Genomic DNA, 20,715 nt, shown 5'->3' on the forward strand with positions numbered 1-20,715 from the left:
TCATTTATATTCTTTTGCATGATGTATAATACACTGTAACACGATTGGATTTACTGGTGCTAGACAGACGAACTCCTAACCTTTAATGTCAGCTGCATTAGCATAGAATTTCATATCTATTTTCTCAGATTTATCATTTCACCTTTTACAGTGCACAAAGCTAATGTAACTTCTGCTGATGCCACTGCAAACTGGTTAGGTTATTTTATTCCTAACCTTTGCAAAATGGCAGTGTGATCTTCAGAAGATCTGAAAAACTAAACTGAAATGAATGTGCCCGGTGCTTTCCTCTAATTTCCGGGTTTTTTTTTTTTTTTTTTGTTTTTGTTTTGTTTTTCACTTCTAACAATTTTCTTCACATAACATTTGTCCCTCTTCTACCCTCTCTTTAGGGGAAAAAAAAAAAAGTCCCTTTAGGAACTGTTGAGAAGAGAAAATTAGCTAAAGAGACAAATGGCCGAAGAATTACATGTCAACCAAAAGAAAGGCAAAGTTCTTATACTAGATTTAAAAATACAGAAATTTCTTCAATTTTACCAGTGGTTGGTAAGAAAGGTATTCCATGTTTCCCATTTTTTTTCCTTGTTAAAAGTGTTCAAATATATTTCAAATAATTTCATCCTAAGCTTCTTGTCTCCAATAAAACAACTCTGATTTTAATCCGAAACCTAAAGACACTTCTCAAATGGACTGTGTTCCTCAGACAACCAATTGCCACCTCCTTTTAAATCAGCTTTAGCTGTGGTAAACAATAATAAAGGTAGATTAATTAGTTCTCTAATTAATACTGCAACTTTGTTTGAGGCAGTTATTTCAGCTAACAAAATTCACAGTGTCAGACAAATACGAGACAAAGCAGATCACATAATCACAGAATTGCACGGGTTGGAAGGGACTTTAAGAAATCATTGAATCCAATCCCTCTGCTAAAGCATGTTCCCTACAATAGATCACACAGGCAGGGTCCAAGAGGGTCTTGAATATCTTCATAGAGGTAGACTCCACATTTTCTCTGGGCAACCTGTTCCAGAGCTCCGTTACAGTAAAGAAGTTCTTCAGTATGTTACTAAGGAACTTCCTATCAAGTTTTAGGCCATTACTCCTTGTCTTACTGTTACATACCACTGAGAAGAACCTGGCCTCATCCATTTGTCTCTCACCTCCCTTTAGATAGTTATAAATATTTATTAGGTTCCCACCTCAGTCTTCTTTTCCCAAGGCTTATCAGACCCAGGTTACTCAGTCCTTCCTCACATGGGAGATGCTCCAGACCCTTTATCATCTTTATGGCTCTCTGCTGGACCCCTTCTAGGAGATCCCTGTCTTTTGAACTGAGGAGGCCAGAACTGGACACAGTATTCTAAATGTGGCCTCACCAGTGTAGAGTAGAAGAGAAGGATCACCTCCCTTGACACGCTCTTTAGTCCACTGCAGGAGATTATTGGCCTTCTTGGCGACAAGGGCACACTGCTGGCTCATTGCCAACTTGTTGTCCACCAGCACCTCCAGGTCCTTCCCTGCAGAGCTCCTCTCCAGTAGATCATCCCCTGACCTGTACTGATGCATACGTTTATTCCTCCTCAGGTGCAAGAGTATACTAAAAGGTGTTTTTTTTGTTTTGTTTTTTTTGTTTTTTTTTTGTAAATAGCTATGCAAAAATGTTAGATTTCATATCATGTACTGATTTTGTCTTGTAGTAGAATGAATAGACATGATGTGAATAAAAGCCAAGACCTTATATTTTTTATTCAAATACTCTACAACAGGCAGCCTTCTTTTATAGTAAGCTTTCTCCACTCATTCACCAGAGAGGATTTTAAAAATGTCTTGTGTTTTACAAGAATATGGACTGGAAAGTAACTTTAGAATAATGAACACAAAAAGGGAAAGAGAAGACAGAAAAGAAATACATAGCTTTCATATGCAACTGTTTCTTATTTTACTGCATACTCAAAGACCAATACTTGCTTTGGTTTTAGTCACCCAAAGACTTTTCAGTTACAGTTCACCTGGTCTAACACTCCTCAGTCTCTGTGAAGTTTGCCTCATAACCTTCAAAGCATTCCTTCCCCTCTTCAGTCCTGCAGACTCTCAGCATCCTTGTCTCAGCTGCAGATTCCCAGTTTTGTAACTGGGACTTTCTCAGGGGCTAAAACTTGACCCTTCCTCACCTGAGCAGGCCCCGTATCTCCACTATGGGAAGTGCAATATCCTGTCTGCTCCAGACAGCTCTTTCTCAGCCAGTCATTTCACTTACAGTAGCTTAACATGAAACTAATAATTGATCAAATATGGCATACGTCATATCACTAAAGCAAAAAGAGGGGAAAAGATGAAATATCTGGGGTGAGTGTCATGGTTGTGACAATAATAATTCCACAAAACATGTCTCTATAAAACATCTACATTGAGATTAATACGCTAAACAGAGTTCAGAGCAGTTCAAAACATCAGTTTTTACTATTGGAAAAGAAAAAATAAAATAGTGGTTACATGGTCACTGGAGTCACTTAGAATCAATTCCTTAACTACATACTATCACTAATTCATTTGACAGTTGAATATTATACACTTTTTTACAAACATGAATTAAAAACATAACTGTAAATTACTCATAGTTTTCATGAGTGCACCAAATTTCACAAACTCCTTTAAATACCTTTAACTTCTTTGTCATTCTTGAACCATCTGATATCAGCTGCTGGCTTACTACCAGATGTCTTGCAAGTTAGCTGCATTCTCTCGCCTTCCATAACTGGTGAAGTAAATCCAGTAATTTGTGGCTTTTCAGGAACACCTAACAAGCAAACAAACAAAACATTTCTGATATGTTCAACTGTTAGCATACATATATGATCACATTAGAGTTCACTTCTTCATGTACTCTAAATTCTGTAAATTGAATTAGTAGTTAATTGTCTTTTATCAAAATTGAATGCCAGTGTTTTCTATTGTAAATAAACTATCAATAAAAAACACAGAACTTATCCAGTTTTCTAAGGAAAATGGACAATTAGTATCTTAGAACCTACTCTATCTACAAATATTCTGCAAGCAGGTTATAAGATTTAAACTGGTCTGCAGAGTAAAGAAAATGTTGAAGTACACTGGAAGCATATTGGAAGTAGAACTCTGAAAATAAAGTGTAAGAGGCAAAAACCAGCTAACTGATCTAAGTTGACAACAGATGTTAAAGCATGAATTACAAAGCTTTAGTACAAATTCCAGGGAAAGAGGAGGATGTAAACAAACACAGAAGTTATTTTATTTTCAGAGAACCAGTAATGAGAAAAAAAAAAAGAAAAAAAACCAACAAAACGTATAATCACAAGTCCATTGGCTATTGAGAATTCTTTAGCTGAATCCGAAGTCTTTGGAAGAGGTCTAAGGACCATGAAATAGCATACACATCATAATAAATTTTGAAATTGTTATTTTTCAATGAACCATGATAGATTATAAATAAATTTATGAGTAGCATTTACAAAAATGTCATTGTTATATGTATAAACACATTTGACTTTGGCAAATGCAAGAAAAACTTACTTCAAAATGATACTGAAGATTGTAATTTTAAGATGTCTGAAAATGTCACTGTTATAACTCGCATCCAAAGCACTTCAGTGCATTCATAATAATGTCTAGGTAAATGGATCAGTCACAGCACCTGATCTGGTAACCTGCATTTCACAATTTGGCTCATTTACATCACTTTTCCAAAATGACAGATGATGAACGTAAAAACCAAGCAGCAGTACATATCACAAAATACATTTCTGTAATAAATCTACTCCACTCTTTGAGAACACAAAATAGTGTCTACTATAATACCTTGACACTTAAATCTTTTAATCCATATCAGAGCAATCAACAAAGAGATTATTAGTACATAAAAAGATGGTTTATCTGATTAAAAAGATGAGATATTTCTCAATGGAATAAAAGTCCCTTTCTCAGATGGACACTTAGAAGGATTTTCAAGAGCATAAAATATTGCTTTGAAACAGAAAATTACAATTCTAAAATAATAATAATAATAATAAAACAGGCACCTTAGACATTGTATCTTTCCTTCTTGAAAGTAAAGTAGCTGATGGCAGGAAAATTTCATTAACCCCTCCTCACCCTCCTCAAACTGAAGATAAAACTAAATGAACTGTGGAAAAGCAAGTTAACTCTGGTTAATAAAAAATGGCTAGATGTTTTTTTTGTGTGTGTGTGTGTTTGTAACACCTTTCTATGTCTTTATGTCATTTACAAGTCTGAACTGGTCTACTCATCTGTTCTTTAGATCATGCGATGTCTCTCTACAGAAAAGCAGTTTAACCTCAAACAGATGTTACTCCAGAATATTCTATTTTGAGAGGGTATTGTTCATCCATAATGGCAAACTTCCGAAGATTTTTGTAAAATGGTCTCATGTGGACTGAAATTCTAGCCTTCTATGTTAAGAAAGAATGTGAATGTATGGAAATTAATGGTGGTGATGATAGGGTTGAGAGCTTATGGGTCAGAATAAAAGCGAAGGCCAATAAGACTGATATTGTCATGGGAGTCTGCTACAGGCCACCCAACCAGGATGAAGAGGTGGACAAGACAATTTAAAAACAGATGGGTGAGGTCTCGAGGTCACTCCCCCTTGTGGGGGACTTCAACTTCCCAGACATCTGCTGGATTTGTAATACCACAGATAAGGAACAGTCCCAGAAATTCCTAGAGTGTGTGAGTGATAACTTCCTGACACAGCTGGTGAAGGAGCCAACAAGGGGAAGCAAAATCCTGGATCTGCTGTTTGTTAATAGAGAATGCCTTGTGGGGAATGTAAAGGTTGGAGGCTGTCTGGGGCATAGTGATCATGAGATGCTAGATTTCTCAATCCTTGATGAACCATGGAGGGAATCAGCAGAACTGCCACCTTGGACTTCCAGAGGGCAGACTTCAACTTCTTTAGGACTATGGTTGAGAGGGTCCCTTGGGAGGTAGTTTTGGAGAGCATAGGAGCTCAGGAAGGCTGGGAATACTTTAAGGAAACTGTTTTAAAGTTGCAGGAGTTGACCATCCCCAAGTCACAGAAAATGAGCCATCAGGCAAGGAGGCTGGACTGGTTGAACAGAGACCTTTCGCTGGAACTCAAGAACAAAAGGAAAGTTTACGGTCTCTGCAAGAGTGGGCAAGCTACTTATGAGGACTACAGGTATGTAGTGAAGCTGTGCAAGGAGAGAATTAGAAAAGCCAAAGCCCAGCTAGAACTGAATTTGGCCACTAAGGTAAAAGAAAGCATTAAATGTTTCTATAAATACATCAACAGCAAGAGGAGGGCTAGGGAGAATCTCCATCCTTTCTTGAACACTGACAGCAACTTGGTAAGCAAGGATCAGGATAAGGCTGAGGTGCTTAACACCTTCTTTGCCTCAGTCTTTAATAGTAAGACTTGTTACTCCCTGGCGACACAGCCCCCTGCTCTGGTAGATAGGGATGGGGAACAGAATAGGCCCTGCATGATCCATGAATTGATGGTTTTGGACCTGCTCTGAAAGCTGGACGCTCACAAGTCCACAGGGACGGATAAATTGCACCCTAGAGTTCTGAGGGAGTTCACAGATGTGGTTGCCAAGCCACTCTCCATCATCCTTCAGCAGTCCTGGCTAACTGGGGATGTCCCGGTGGAGTGGAGACTGGCAAATGTGATGTGCATCTTCAAGAAGGGCTGGAAAGATGATGCTGGTAGCTATCAGTCTCACCTCAGTGTCCAGGAACGTTATGGAACAGTTCATCTCGGGAGTCATCATGGACCAGTTAAACGTCAACCAGGGGTTCAAGCCCAGTCAGCATGGGTTTACGAATGGTAGATCCTGCCTGACAAACCTGATTTCATTCTATGACAAGGTGACCCGCTTAGTGGATGAGGGTCAGGCTGTCAGTGTGGCCTACCTGGATTTCAGTAAATCCTTTGACACTGAACCTCACAACATCCTCATGGAGAAGCTGGCTGCCCATGGTTTGGATGGGTGTACACTCTGATGGGTGAAGCACTGGCTGGTTGGTGGACCCAGAGAGAGTTGTCAATGGAGTTAAATCCTGTTGGCGGCCGGTCACAAGTGGTGAACCTCAGAGCTCAGTACTGGGGCCGCCTCTATTTAACATCTTTATTAACCATTTTGATGAGGGGATTGAGTGCACTCTCTATAAGTTTGCAGACAACACCAAGTTGGGAGGGAGTATTGATCTGCCTGAGGGGAGAAAGGCACTACAGAGGGACCTGGATAGACTGGATCAATGGGTCAAGGCAAACTGTTTGAGTTTCAATAGGGCCCAGTGTCAGGTCCTGCATTTTGGTCACAGCAGCCCCAGGCAACCCTACAGGCTTGGGGAAGAGTGTCTGGAAAGCTGCCTGATGGAAAGGGACCTTGGTGTACCGATGGACAGTTGGCTGAATATGAGCCGGCAGTGTGCCCAGGTGGCCAAGAAGGCCAGTGGCACCCTGGCTTGTATCAAGAATGGTGTGGTGAGCAGGACTAGGGAAGTCATCCTGCCCCTGTACTCGGCATTGATGAGGCCTCACCTCGAGTACTGTGCTCTGTTTTGGGCATGTCAGTACAGAAAGGACGTTGAGGTGCTGGAGCAGGTCCAAAGAAGGGCAGCAAGGTTTGTGAAGGGCTTGGAGAATATGCTCTATGAAGAGAGGCTGAGGGAACTGGGGCTGTTTAGTCTGGGGAAGAGGAAGCTGAGGGGAGATCTTATTGCTCTCTTCCAATATCTGAAAGGTGCTTACAGAGAGAGCAGGGTTGGTCTCTTCTCACTGATAAATAGGTGACAGGACGAGGGGAAATGGCCTCAAGTTGCGCCAGGGTAAGTTTAGGTTGGATATCAGTAAACACTTCTTTACAGAAAAGGTTATAAAGCACTGGAATACGCTCGCCAGGGAGGTGGTTGAGTCACCATCCCTCGAAGTGTTTAAAAACTATTTGGATGTGGGGCTCAGGGGCATGATTCAGTGGAGGGTTGTTAGAGTTAGGGTAGTATGGTAAGGTTGTTGTTGGACGCAATGATTTTTAAGGTCTTCTCCAACCTGAGTGATTCTATGATTCTATGGGGACATATTTCAGATCGTATACACAAAAGCAATTCCTTGGCTAGATTAATGTGAATATTACTGGTGCAGAGAACATCTTACATTAGTCCTATTAAACTCAACTGTTTGCCTGTCTACATATAAAAATAAAACAAAAGGAAAGAAAGAGTACAGTTGAGGGATATAAAAAGGATAAAAGCATTAAAATCAATCTCTATTATCATATCTGTTAGGTACAAATTTTGGTTTCAGTAAAGTCTAGCCATTTCAGCTGATTGAGCCACTGACATTAGTCGAATTACATAAAGCTTCCAGTAGAAACTTTATTTCCTGGGCACTTCTAGAAATCTATTGCTTTTCTATGTGTATCTATAACCTATGGGTAAAACAGTAGAGCATTTAGAAGATAGAGCATAAAAAAAACAGCAAACTGAGTGAAAATACGCACTTCATAGGCAAAAAGCAGAAACCAGAATGAGAGAAGCAATGTAATAGGAAGGAAAAACTATAAAGCTCTAAAGCCTGTTTGGATTTCAGGCTGATTTCTTTACTTTTTCTTTCTAAAGTATATTGTTAGGAGATGAATGTACACACTTTCTTCACATTTCTGATGCTTGGGATGTAGAAGCTATGGAGTACTCATACTGTGCCATTTGTGTACTTCCTAATTCATTATCCTGTCTCAAATAGAAAGAGGCACATTATTTTTCAGCGTAACCATATTATTAAATTAACTACAGGGACTTGAGATATTTACATGGCTCTTCTGCAAAACTTCAGACGAGTTCATACATATCAATATTTGCCAACACTTCCTTCTTTAATATGAGCATGCTCAGTTATTTATACTTACCAAGAACAGTAAGAAAAGCCTTCGAGGTTTTGACAGGCATAGTAAATAAAGAGCAGGTGTACTGCCCTTCATCCGACAGAGACACATCACTGACACTGATACTCAGTTCATGCCATGAAGCTCGAACTAGCTCAATTCTGTTGTCCCGTAGAGCTGGAAAAAAAAAAAAAATATATATATATATATAAGTATATATATAAAATATATATACATATTATAAGGTAAAAAAACCAGTCCATTATAAAAGCTTAGCCTGTTACACAGGGGACTCCATATATTTTCCTAGGGAAGTTACATCCAAGAATACAGGGGTACAAACAGTTGTCTTAACACATAGTTGTTTTCTCTGTGGAAAGAAGCACAAGGATTTAGCAAGTTTCTGAATACTGAACTTATTTAATTCTAATGTATGTAAGGGACTTAACAGTAGCATTTGGTCCAGCTCTGAAAAAAGCAATGTTGTGACTGATTTCTGCCATCTAATAGCTTTGTGTGGTGCTTAAATAACTCCTTTCCAAAAGCATTTTTTTTTCCCAAGAACTTACATGCTCAGGTGAACCTTGAGAATTCTGTTTTGTCTGCTAACAAACTACATTTCAACTAAGGGGTCTAGTGCTGCATAGGTTGCCTACAGATTTCTTTCTTGTCTTATTACTACTGAGATTGAATTAATAAGTGAGTTTTCCTGAAGACTGTTATCTTGTTATGAATGTATTCAAAGTTCTACATGCATTTGAAACACTTTTTATGATTTGAAGTAGCTTAGTGGCCTTACTTTTCCTTTTTATGGCAGCTAAAAATCTGACCTATCAGAAAATCATTCATAACAAAATTCCGTTTGCATGAAGCCAGCAAAGGAAGAGTAAGAGGTCGATCAATTCAAAATGACAATTCAGCTAATGCTTTAATATCTTACATATTTTAAAGCGTGTATTTAGATTAACCCACATTTTCTATTTATGAACAATCGAAACACGCAACTATTTAATTTCTTTAGAATTAAGCTGTTTCAGGAATTCACATATATTGATCATTTTTTTTCTTTCATTCTTTTTTTTTTTTTTTTTCCTGCAGTACAGGAGCACTACTATCAGAAGTAAGTAAGCACTGTAATTCTCCTATGTGAACAAAGCCTCCTTAACTAGGAAAGCACTGCTAGGTTCAAATCTTTGAATTTACATATTTCAGTTCTCAGTGAGTTTATTTTTATAGTAAGCCTCTGAAAGTTCATGTTAAAGTGGACTATTGTAATTACCAGGAGAGCTATGCTTTGATTTGTGAGAACCACCAAGATGCTCAGTTCCTAATTCTGTTCCCACTCTACTCTTTCAAAAGTCCCCAAAGGCTTTGAATTTGTTTCACCTATCACTTACATCTGCCCAATGAGAAAAACAAAACTTTACTGTGTTTTTTTTGCTACTAAATCTGGATGTTTCTGACTTATCACAAGACTCCCTAAATATTGTCAACGCAGGAAGATTTACCACAGAATAAGCAGCTACAGAGAAGATTCAGCAAAAACGTCACTTAAATTGGTTGTCTTCTATGGCTACTCTTCAGGTTTCTTTACCATGACTTCAAGACAAATTTATTGGTTATTTCAGGGTAGGTCATCTAAAGCTTGACTTTCTGCAGGGTCTGATGACTGAAAGGCAACAGCTTAAGTAGACGTGACATACAAGCATGCCATGTGTTTCTCCAAGGCGCATCAAAGAAACTGAGATTGTGTGCAATGGACACATTCTAAACATATCTGAGATATATTCTGTCCAGACATGGAAAAAGCAAATAATTATTTAATATGTAATAGTAAATGCATATAATAATGAAAAATAAGTGCAACATCAAACAAACAAGCAAATCAAAAGTCACAATATGAAAATCTGTATCAACTTTTATACCAGCATGTTAGCAATATTAATAGGGAAACGTTCAAGAAAGTACATGGAAGCAAGCTCCTACCAATGCAGAACAGCAAGCAAAGCTGATGACTGTGGCTTTACTAGACAAACATCCTCACAGCAGTAAAGCTGTTGCTGCCTTTGAAGAAATAGATCGAGACTCAGAATTCATCTATCAGTGTTACAATTCTAGTCAGATGAAAACTAAGCTGTCATAAGGATGGTGGTTTATTTCATATTAGGGATCTTTCAGAAATAAAATATTTTTAAAATGCTCCAGTGCTTCCAAATATTTTGATTCCCACACACTTCATATGGAAAACAAAATGGGAAACGAAAGAAAACAACAAAACCTCAAAACAAAACAAGTACCTCAGTATGTCATAACTTCAAAGTTGTGATTTCTGCCTCCCAAGACAAAAACTGTGCAAAAAATAATGCAGAATATTATCTTACACAGTACTGTATTTTGACAACTGCCATTGTCTCTGATAAAGACTCACTGTTGAAAGATTTTACTACAGATGGGGTAATGTGCAAAATCTCATGCACTAAAAAGAATTATAATTAGCCCCAGCATAAGATGATGCCAGAGGGAAACTACTTTATCCTGCTGTTATAGAGAAAAAGCAACAACTGAAATACAAACCAACTGCATGAAGTACACTCCTACAACTACCCTCATTTCCTCTCCTCCACAGCTTTTTAACCTTTGTGCAACATGAGATCATCAGCTCAGTTAATTTTCTGGAAAACTGGTAAAATGAACCACTGATGGAGAGCTGAAATCAGACATACCCTGCTTCAGCCCAGAATGAAATTTATTGAAGGCATGGGGGGAAAAAAGAGTTTTTTAATGGAAATAGATTGTAGAACAAATCAATTAAAAAACTTTTCCACTTTCACTTAGATAGGGCTAGCACTTACATGGAGATTTTTTACATTCTTATTTTCAAACTTTATTATTTGCCTTTAACAACAGCTATATATTTCTCTATATCTGCTCAAAAAGCCACAGATTTCTCCTGTGAAATTGAAAGCTGTGGTAGATGCCAGAATTGGTTTGTTTCCATTTTCTGTTAGGTATTTATTGCTGACAGAGTAAAGATTAACCAGAGAAAAGAAAGCAGCAAAACTGTAGTCCTGACTCTGGCGTTCTGGGTCAGGAGAAACCTTCTGGGAGGGGGTAACTGCTCCCTTGGAGAGCAGGTGAGTGAGCACTGAAGCACTGAAGCACTGAAGAAGCCTGCAGCACTGCAAGCCAGCCACCACAGAGCATGTGGAGATAGGGTCTCTTGCATGGAAGAGAGTAAATCCTTGCCAAGCCTGGCTAACGGAGCAAAGAAGCCTGTGGAGTTTGAATGGAAGCCAAATACTTGGAGGTATCAACTGGAAAGCAGAATCTTGGAGGAAGAGACATACTCCTTGGAGCTAGTGGAAATGAAGGAGGTTTATTTATTACTCTGTATTCAAACAATTTTTGCAGATCTGACCGCTATTTGTTTAAAAAATGATCCTATCTCTCTTATTATTTTCTACTTAAAGGACACGAACTTCAAAAGCATTTTATAAGCATTTTGATTACTCCTTCTTTGAAGTCAGAATTGCCCTGAACTGGGCAATTTCACCAGTTTCAAGCTAACTCAAGGTTATGCCATAGAGGAAAGACAGTATCAGAAAGTAAAATACAAAAATACAAAATGCTCTCCCTTATTCAGTCAGATGCTGAAAACAAAAAGTAGAAACTCATGAATCTGTAATTTGATACATACTAACACAGGTTTATACTTCCTGTAGACCAAAATGTCCATGCATAGTTCAGTACATACAGAAGTAAATATTCTTAGCTTCTCCAAATAAATTACCAGGAAACAACAGGCTTATGTTTAAGCATCTCATGCAGCTACTATGCTGTTCTGAAGAAATAGGGTTTATACCTCCACTTTTCATGAAGTTTGTACTAATAGCCACAATTTCATTCCATGAGTAGTTTCAGAGTACTACTGATTAGACATATTGCAGTAGTGACAAGAGAGCCCAGGTTTGGATAGAAAAGATAGTTTTGTCCCTAATGACCTTACACACTCTCTCCTCACTTGACTTGCATCCTCCATTCCCAACCTCACTGATACCTCTGCCTGCTCTTTCAGAACCTTTCCTGGAAGCTCTTCCTTTTTTATCTATTTCACTCTGTAAGAAGCCCAGCAGACCTTGCAGGCCTTTTCTTACGGATCTCCATCTGTATTCTAGAATTGTCACCTTCCTGACCATTCTCATATCCACATTTTTGCATGATACAGGGATGCTAGAATAGTAAATAAGAAGAATATGTATTTGATTTGTGTTTTGACACACTTGTGTCAAAACAGTAACAAAGAATACCACTGCTGGCATCTACTTCCTGCTCTCTTATGCTGCAAGCATTCACAAAAATGCAGCAACTAATATAATTGCATAATAAGTTCCAATATGCCCTAAGTACATTATTTCATTTTTCTGTAATTTTCAGGCAAATGTGATGTAATTAATTTGCAAGGCATGAAGTAATTATGCATAAAATACTTGTTCATAAGCAGACACACTTCCGTCACTTTACCTGTCATTCTCTCTTTCTCTGCAAAAGATTTCCTTTCAGAATGTTTTCTGACTCAGAAACAAGAAACCCTGATAATTTGCATAGTTTAGCTTATTTAGAGTAAAATATACAGTTATGTATTTCAGCTGCATTAATTAGCAATTGTTGAGGCTGGCAACCACTGGAGAAAACTGATCTCCTGGTTCAGTAATAGAAAGCTTTTTTGGCACAAAATAATAAAGTGATCATATGTAACAATGCAGTGAAAACTCGCAATAGAAATTAAATCAAAGAGAGAAAAGAATTTCATAAATTTATACTCTCATGGAAGAAATACCCACATTTCCATATTAAGGAAAAGGACAGTTGGACCTGTTACAATTGCTGGAGTGCAGCATCTCTAATCTTATTTCTCTAATGCAACTACATCTTAATAGTGTTTAGAATCAAATATTTGAGGAATGGGGAAAAAATAAACAACAAAATCCCTGAATACTCCAGAGTAATTTGCAGATGTTTTGACAATACTAACTTGACATCTGCTGTCATCCTGGGATTCACTCAACAACATTTTCTTCCTTATGTTAGAGCTGATCTCTCTATCATGGGAATAATGTAGCTGCTAGTTGGAACCAGAAGGATTCCTCATACTCTACAGGTCATGCCAGAAATTTAATACTTATGAAACTGAAGTAATTCCTCTGATTTTCAAAATCCAACTTGCTGAATGCAGGAACATCAGCAGTGCTGAAAGGGATTTCAAGGGATATATAATCCATTTAATTTGCTTTTGGATATAATTGAGAAGGCCTTTTGCTTTGTTCCTAATGAAAGCAATATACCAAAATGCAATAGAGATGATCTACAGCACTTGCCAATAGCTGTACATTAAAATCTGTCAGGTCACAGACAACCACCAACACTACCATGAAAACAAAGAAATAAATAAAAGAGGAGAAAGGAAGTGAATGAAAACAAAACCACAACTATAATTGTTAAATGAGGTACTAATCTGCATCTAGTTTTCTCAGTTCTTGAGTTCCTTTTCAAACCACTCCCTTGTATCTCTTTAAAAAGATTAATGTACTCATTTGTTGGTTGCTGTATTAACAGCTTGTCCATTTCTTAACTGGTATGCAGTTATTCTATTGATGCCTAACCCATCTACACATTACATGTATGGTATCTGATTTGATATTTAAAATATTCTCAATTATTTGCATGTGGAAAGAAAACACCGTTGCTTCCTCTTTCATTTCCAGTCATGCAGTCTGATTACTTTCAGACAAGGTGAAACAGAAGTGGCACTGCAGATAGTTAGAAATCACACATTTTCTCCTTGTATTTCTTCTTGCAGAGAGGTCATTTTTACTTACCACTGGAAATGAGCACCAAAGTTTTGCTTTTGTGAAACAACCACTTTTGCTCTTATCACTAGTTGCTCACAATTCCAATAGAGTCCACAGGTCAGAAAGAAAAGTGATGATCTCTTAATTAGTCTGCAGCCCTGAGATTTCAGCACCAGGATAGAAACACTGAAATTGCATCTACTTTCACAGATAATGCTATAGTGCAGAGAAAAGAATATGGTAACACACTGGAAGTTTCCATACAGCCTATTAAATTTGTTAATATATGTACTAGTTGGAAACCATTAAAGGTAGCATCATTTCTAAGTGAAATAATAAGAAATAACAAAATCAGAGAGTCACAATACTGTAGGTGAATCTTTGGCTAATTGGCTGTGGATCACTATTCTGGTCAACTTACAGATATGTGTTGCATTTTTTTTCCTCATCAATACAGTGATTAGTAACATGGCTCAGTTCAAAAAGGCATTCCAAGCAGCATCTTCCACATCCATGTTACACATATGCTGTGGATAGTTCAACTTCACTGAATTTTCCAACCCATTTGTGTACTCACTGAACAAATTCAGTTTCACTGAATTTTGCAGAAGGTGCTTAGTAGGTTTTTAAAATTGAAGAAAAATAGAATCCTTGGAGATTAGTTTTACTTTCATTCCCTGCATTCATATCTGCACTGGAAACCTTCTAAAGACCTTGGTAGTCAAAAGGAAGAAACAATGGGGTCAGTAGAAACATTATTCTTCTATCTTTACCTCGTCTGGTCATCTTCCAGAATTCAGATGCCATGACTACTTCATGCTCTGTTTTTGCAATCTAACAAGAAACATCTGGTTTATTTTCAGCTGAGAAGTGCTCCTGAATTAGTTGATAGATTATTTAGAGAGCACTGCTCAACAGCATGCTGCTTTTGACATTTTATATTTTTCAGATTTCTTGCACATTGTGTAATGCATAACTCAATAAGTAGAGAAAACCTTCATAATTAGAACTGTCAACAGTTTCACTAACAGAGGCATCTTATCTGTCCTTGCTTACTTCCCTGAAAGAGCCAAAGAACTGGGGACCCAGAACTCGTCAGTACTTTATCCATTATTTATGTCGGTCAGCTGCATTTAAAGAAAAAGCTTAGATGCTTATGAGGAAAATCCAAACAGCAAGGTAATTTCTTCAGTGAAACAATAACAATTCTCAGTTTCCTGCATAAAACTGAGTTTGCTGAGGATGAAAATAGTTTAAGGTGACTTACAAGGACTTACAATCTTGAGAACATCTGCTACACTTGGTTTCTCCAACTGTAACCAACTGAAAATAGAAGGCCTGGACGATTATATGTCCTTCATGTATGGAATAAATCCTTGTTTGACAGATTTTTTGCACTGAGTTACATTTTCTTTCACAGTCATTTTCTATATTCTCTTCAGTTTCTCTTTTTCAAAACATTCAAGTAACACGGCAATATACCAAGAGATAAGAACTTTCCCTCTATGGTGTTTACAGTGCCCATTTCTGATATTGAAGAGACACTATACTTATGTTCTGCTTGTCTTTCCAGAATCACAAGGATAATACCTTCTCTCTTATGTGCTTCACTTTCAAATACAAAATGTAAGTATCAAATTCTTCCAAAATGTACAGGCTTTGAACTGTGAAGGTTTTTTATTATATTGGAAAAATGTTCAGGTGTACCCCCCAAAAATAAAACTAAAATTACATTAGTCAGGATGAAATGTTTTCTTACAAGGTCTCCTTATCTGGTTTCTTCTGAAATGGGGAATAACAAAATTTTCTATTATCATAATGGAACTGGACACGTGCCACAGAATGATAGCTGAGAAAATCTTTAAAAATTATACTTCTCAAATATGCAGCTGCAAAAATTAAAATTGTGAAATCATCGGGCAAGGTTGGAGGTGGTCACAGTTAAAATATGAGATTCAACAGATATAAGTAATTGATGGAAAAGATAATCTTATAAACCAAGTCAGGGACTGGTAACTTAGAAGCAGTAATGCACAAAAGAAGTTCTGAGGATTACAAAGGAAATTATTTAACTATATGTTCAAATGCAGAACCACTCTAAAAAGATGAATTCTATTCTGGGTTGTACTGATAATGTCAATTATGATAAAAGGAAAATATAATGCTATGGTAATCCAAAGCTACATATATCATATCATGTCATATATTTTAAATTACAGATAAGAACAGGCTCTCAGCTGGGCAGGTAATTTCTGAAGGTCTACCAATGGAATAGGGGACAAGTAATACTACTAAAATGAAAATAATATAATGGAGAGCTGTAATAATAGTCTACACGTATCCAATAAAACATGAATAGGAGTTGGAAAAATAATTTATTTTTCTATAATTTTAGAGTAATACTGAAAAAACAAAACAGTGTTTCAGACAAATGATGCTATCAAAGTACAAAGAGTAAAGGCTAATATTCTTGCAAACTACAACTAAGATACACAGATATCCAAGCTTTTTCTTTTGTGAAGAATGAGGTGATTTTTTTCTCATTTTTATTCTCATTTTTTTCTCATGCTACTAAATTTTATATTGGCCAGGTACTGAAAACTGTCTAGCCAAATAGCACAGAGCTTTACCAAGACAGTCTACATATTTTAAAGAATATCAGTTTTAGCATACTCACTATTTTTTCCTTCAAGAGACTGACTTTTTATAGTCACCTCTGGTGACCCTAGTTCACCGTCTTCTGTCAGATGCAGATGCAAGAAATCTTACAAGGTAGGGAACTCTGAAAAGCTTGGCTAAATTTTACACACTTAGCGCAGACTGAAATCCAATCTTGGAAAATTTGTCCATGTGCAACATGTGATCCATGTATGTCAGCAGTTGACCATGTCTTAAGGAAGCTGGAGAACTGCATAACACCTGTATTTCTCTATCCTTGTAGTTGACAAAGCAACAGCTTTGCTGACTCACCATCTAAGTTAATGATTACATAAGTTTTTATTACTTTATTTTTTTAGCACCACAAATGAGCAATACCTGTGGTAAAGTCAAATTTATGGTACTGCTTCATATTTCTTGGAATGTCACAGTCTTTTAATTTCTAAAGAGTGTGGCTGTGTGCAAATATATTCAGTAGAATTCAGAAAGACCTTCTCACTTACTAATGATGGAAATATGAAAACAGCTATAAGATAACCTTGTTATCTTTCTGCACTTTCTGATCATTCACGTAGATAAATAAATTAACATCCTCCTTCCTGAAGCAGATGGCTATATTGGCTAGACATGCAGTAGAAATAATTATTCTTCCTAACTATTTTAAGAACTACCTAGACTCCTGCTGCAATCAGTGGAGCAAGATAGTTTCTCCAGAGGCCAATTAAGAACAGGTCACTGCCTTGAGAATATTAGAGTCTGAGCAAAACAACAAAGAAATCATCAATGATGGATGATTGTATCTGCAATCAATCTAGCAATTGATTTCAGTACCACCGCAGAGTCAAATCCTAATGCCTATGTCAACACTGAAGATTAGTGGTGACTCACACAGATCTCGCTACTGAGGGAATGGATATATGGAACAAAGTATCAGGAGATATCTGAGATGAGACTGGTGCAATTCCGAAGAGGACTGTCAGAAAGCTCTTTGGTGGTTTTAACAGCTTTCAGATAGAGCTCTTTCAAGTTTGATGATGTCTTTCAAATAGTGTGGCAGCAGAGAATCTGCCTCTGAACCTGACTACACAGATGCTTTCCCTTTTGTGGGATTTGCGTACAGATGTAGGTTTGCTAAGAAGATCATTCATGAGAAACAGTGATGGAAACAGATAATTAAGGCATTGGAACATCTCCGTTATATGGATAAGCCGAGAGAGATGGAACTGCTTAGCATGAAGAAGAGGCAAATCATAAGCTTATTCCAAATAAATAAATAATAATAATAATAATCTGTCAGAACAACTTTCTAGATCCCTAATTTTCTGAGCAATGTTCTGTAATTGGACATAGTTAGAGAACAAGGTTAGACTAAGAGAAATTCACAGTTCCCTTCAAATGCGAAAGATCATGTTTTTTTGTGATTCTAGATTTCATTCATTCATTCATTCATTCATTCATTCATTTATTTATTTATTTTGTAATGAATCTGGATATCAGAAAATTTAAGAATGCAACAAATCCAGAAAGACCAACAATAAATCTTTGGTGGATATTCACAAACATTAGTCTTCTTTAGCTTTTCCTAAGTAATTTTGTCTTTCTTGGAGGCTTCTGATTGGCATCCTTCAGAATAAACAGTAAATAACAACTTAAATCTATGTAGCTAGAAAATGCCACTTAGTCTTCACACTTGCAAGAGGTAAATAGTAATACTGGTTCCCATGCTGCACTTTTCTTAACTAGTACATCTAGAAGACTCACTAAGAAATCGCCATAACTAACCTGCCTCCAATTCATGACAGTCATATAAAAGAAAGCACTGAATACTTACAAATAAATTGCAAGGAGTTGCTCTAATGCTAACTGCTTTTTGTGTCTACCATTAATAGACAGAAAATCATCTAAATATTGGAGACACAGTCTTAAAAACAATATATTTATTTACAGTGTGCTATTGAATTTTATATAAAGGATCAAGAATGACTTCCAAATCTGCTTCTTAAGTTGCCTTTAGACACGTCAGAGGAGGTATTTGGCTTTCAGAGAAGTGAATGAAACTAAACTATTTCTTAGGCTTATCGAAAAAATAATTGAACATTTGGATGATAATATGTTCACAGCATCAGATGTAATTCATAGTGCTGCAGTAACAATTCACAACAGGGAATACATAATTATTTTCAGTATCTAGGCTATAATATCACATTTTTAATAAGACTGTGTCCTTGATTCTTTTTTTATTTTGGGATGCAGCTGACCAGGATGAGGCAAGAAAACACTGGGCAGCAACACCAGAGCTTTAAACTAGATTTGATGGGGAAAGGGGATGTACTGCTGAATGACAGAAAAGAGCCAGGGAACACTACCCCTTCGGGAAGCAGAGGGGCATAACCTCAGATTTCTTCCAGAGGAATTTGGGAGGACTCCTCCAAGAAGGTAACGTTGCCAACAGACCAGTTGAAATGCACCAATGCACACAGCTTGGACAACAAGCAGGAAGAGATCAAAACCATAGTGCAATTAGAAAACAATTACCTAATTGCTATTATGGAAACATGGGAGACAAATTGCACAGATGGAATACTATGACTGAGAGCTGTAATCTTTTAGTAGGGATGGGTAGGGCAAGAGGGGTGGGGCAGTTGCCCTCTATGTTAAGAAGCAGACAGATTGTGAAGAGCTGCCTCTAAGAAACAGTCATCACCAAGTTGAGAGCTTGTGGGTAAACGTTAAGGAGCAGATTAATAAGGGACATCTGGTGGTGTCATAGAGTTAAAATCCCTCCCTCTGTAAGAGCAGAGCAAGTCAGAGACTGGCTCATGAGGCTGATGTGTAGAAGTCCACAGGGCCAGACAACAAACACCCCAGGGTCCTGAAGAAACTGTCTGATATGATTGCCAAGCCACTCTCCATCATATTTGAATAGTCATGGCTGTCAGGCAAAGTCCCTGGCGACTGGGAAAAGGGAAACAACACTCTTCCATTTTCAAGAAAGGGAGAAAGAAAGACCTGGGGAACTACAAACCAGAGAGCAGTGGTAAGACACTAGCAGAGGCTGGCCAGAGAAGCTGTAGGTGCCACATCCCTGGAGGTGCTCAAAGCTGGATTGAATGGGACTCCGGGCAGCCTGAGCTGGTGGACAGCAGCTCTACCCATGGAAGGGGTTTGAACAAGATGTTCTCTAAGGTCTCTTTCAACCTCAAGCATCCTATGATTCTGTGATTCTCTCATCTCTTAACTTCAGAGCTGATGTGCTTAATTTCTTTTTATCTAGCATTCAAGTCATGTTATCCAACTCAATTTTAAGGAGTATTTGTCCCTACACCTCTATTTCTTTTCCCATCTTTTTCAACTCCTGGAAGACTCAATAGTTCTGAAAATTTTCCAGCAATCAAATCCACTTCCTCTGGTACAAAATAATAGCACAATCATTTTCAAAAAAAAATAGGTTTTTTTCTTCTGTTTTTCATTTTTGCTTGCAAAGTTTGATGCACTTGTAAGATCCTACCCTCTTGTCTGCTGTCTCATTCTTCAACAAAAACCTAGCAAAATAAATTCTGTATTTAATTGCTTTTACCAATATCAGCATTTTCCAAGTGAAAATATTTTTCCTGACTCATTAAATCCTTTCCTTGTTCTTTATTCCTTCTACTCTTCACCACCTTTCTTTTTCTTTGAAATCTTTCCTGGCTACATGAAGTGGGTGCTGCCTATCCTTGGAATAAGCTTTCACTCCATTTGTTTTTCCATTTACTCTCTTCCTCTTTTCACCACTGATTTTTCATTCATAAAAACACCCACTGACATCCCTCTTATCCCTTTTCTTTTTCCCTCTTATCTGACATCCCTTTTCCCATTTTCTACGGAGAAGAGTTTTGTTTTCTCTATGTAATACATAACATCCCTATGAGCATGAGACCACTGAAAGAAATTAGAAAATAAGAACAGGCTAAATGAATTGAGTATGAAATGTACAGCAGGACTACTGATTAGTAACTCTTTAAAAGGAAAGAGTACACAAAAGTAATTTATTTATTTGCTAGTGCATTAGAGATTTTGAAGTAAGGCTGATGGTTGGACTAGATGATCTCAGAGGTCTTTTCCAATCTTAAGGTATCTGTGATTCTATGAAAAGTAATTTATATCTTTACATTTCCTAATAAAAACTGCAAAGCACACTTCATTTTTCTTTAACAGAAATGTAAAAATTAACGACTGCAACTTTAAATTATTTTACACGTATTAGCATTATGGGCTTTTTTTAGCAAGAGTATCACCAGCAGGTGGAGAGTGGTGACCTTTCCTCC

At 37.3% G+C, this 20,715-nt stretch overlaps 1 protein-coding gene across 4 annotated transcripts in view; it reads right to left on the minus strand.

The window, feature by feature from the left end:
* The window catches only part of CADM2 (cell adhesion molecule 2), a 655,431-nt gene that overhangs the window by 131,100 nt on the left and 503,616 nt on the right, over positions 1–20,715 (minus strand). For all 4 annotated transcript variants that reach the window (XM_040651269.2, XM_025144700.3, XM_015298395.4 and 1 more), the window contains 2 exons: positions 7,926–8,078; positions 2,660–2,797 (listed from right to left, as the gene is read on the minus strand). In XM_040651269.2, the coding sequence (XP_040507203.1) occupies positions 2,660–2,797; positions 7,926–8,078 (291 nt within the window). The remainder of the gene's footprint in view (positions 1–2,659; positions 2,798–7,925; positions 8,079–20,715) is intronic.

Source organism: Gallus gallus, chromosome 1, assembly GCF_016699485.2.
Source record: "Gallus gallus isolate bGalGal1 chromosome 1, bGalGal1.mat.broiler.GRCg7b, whole genome shotgun sequence".
Classification (NCBI taxonomy): domain Eukaryota; kingdom Metazoa; phylum Chordata; class Aves; order Galliformes; family Phasianidae; genus Gallus; species Gallus gallus.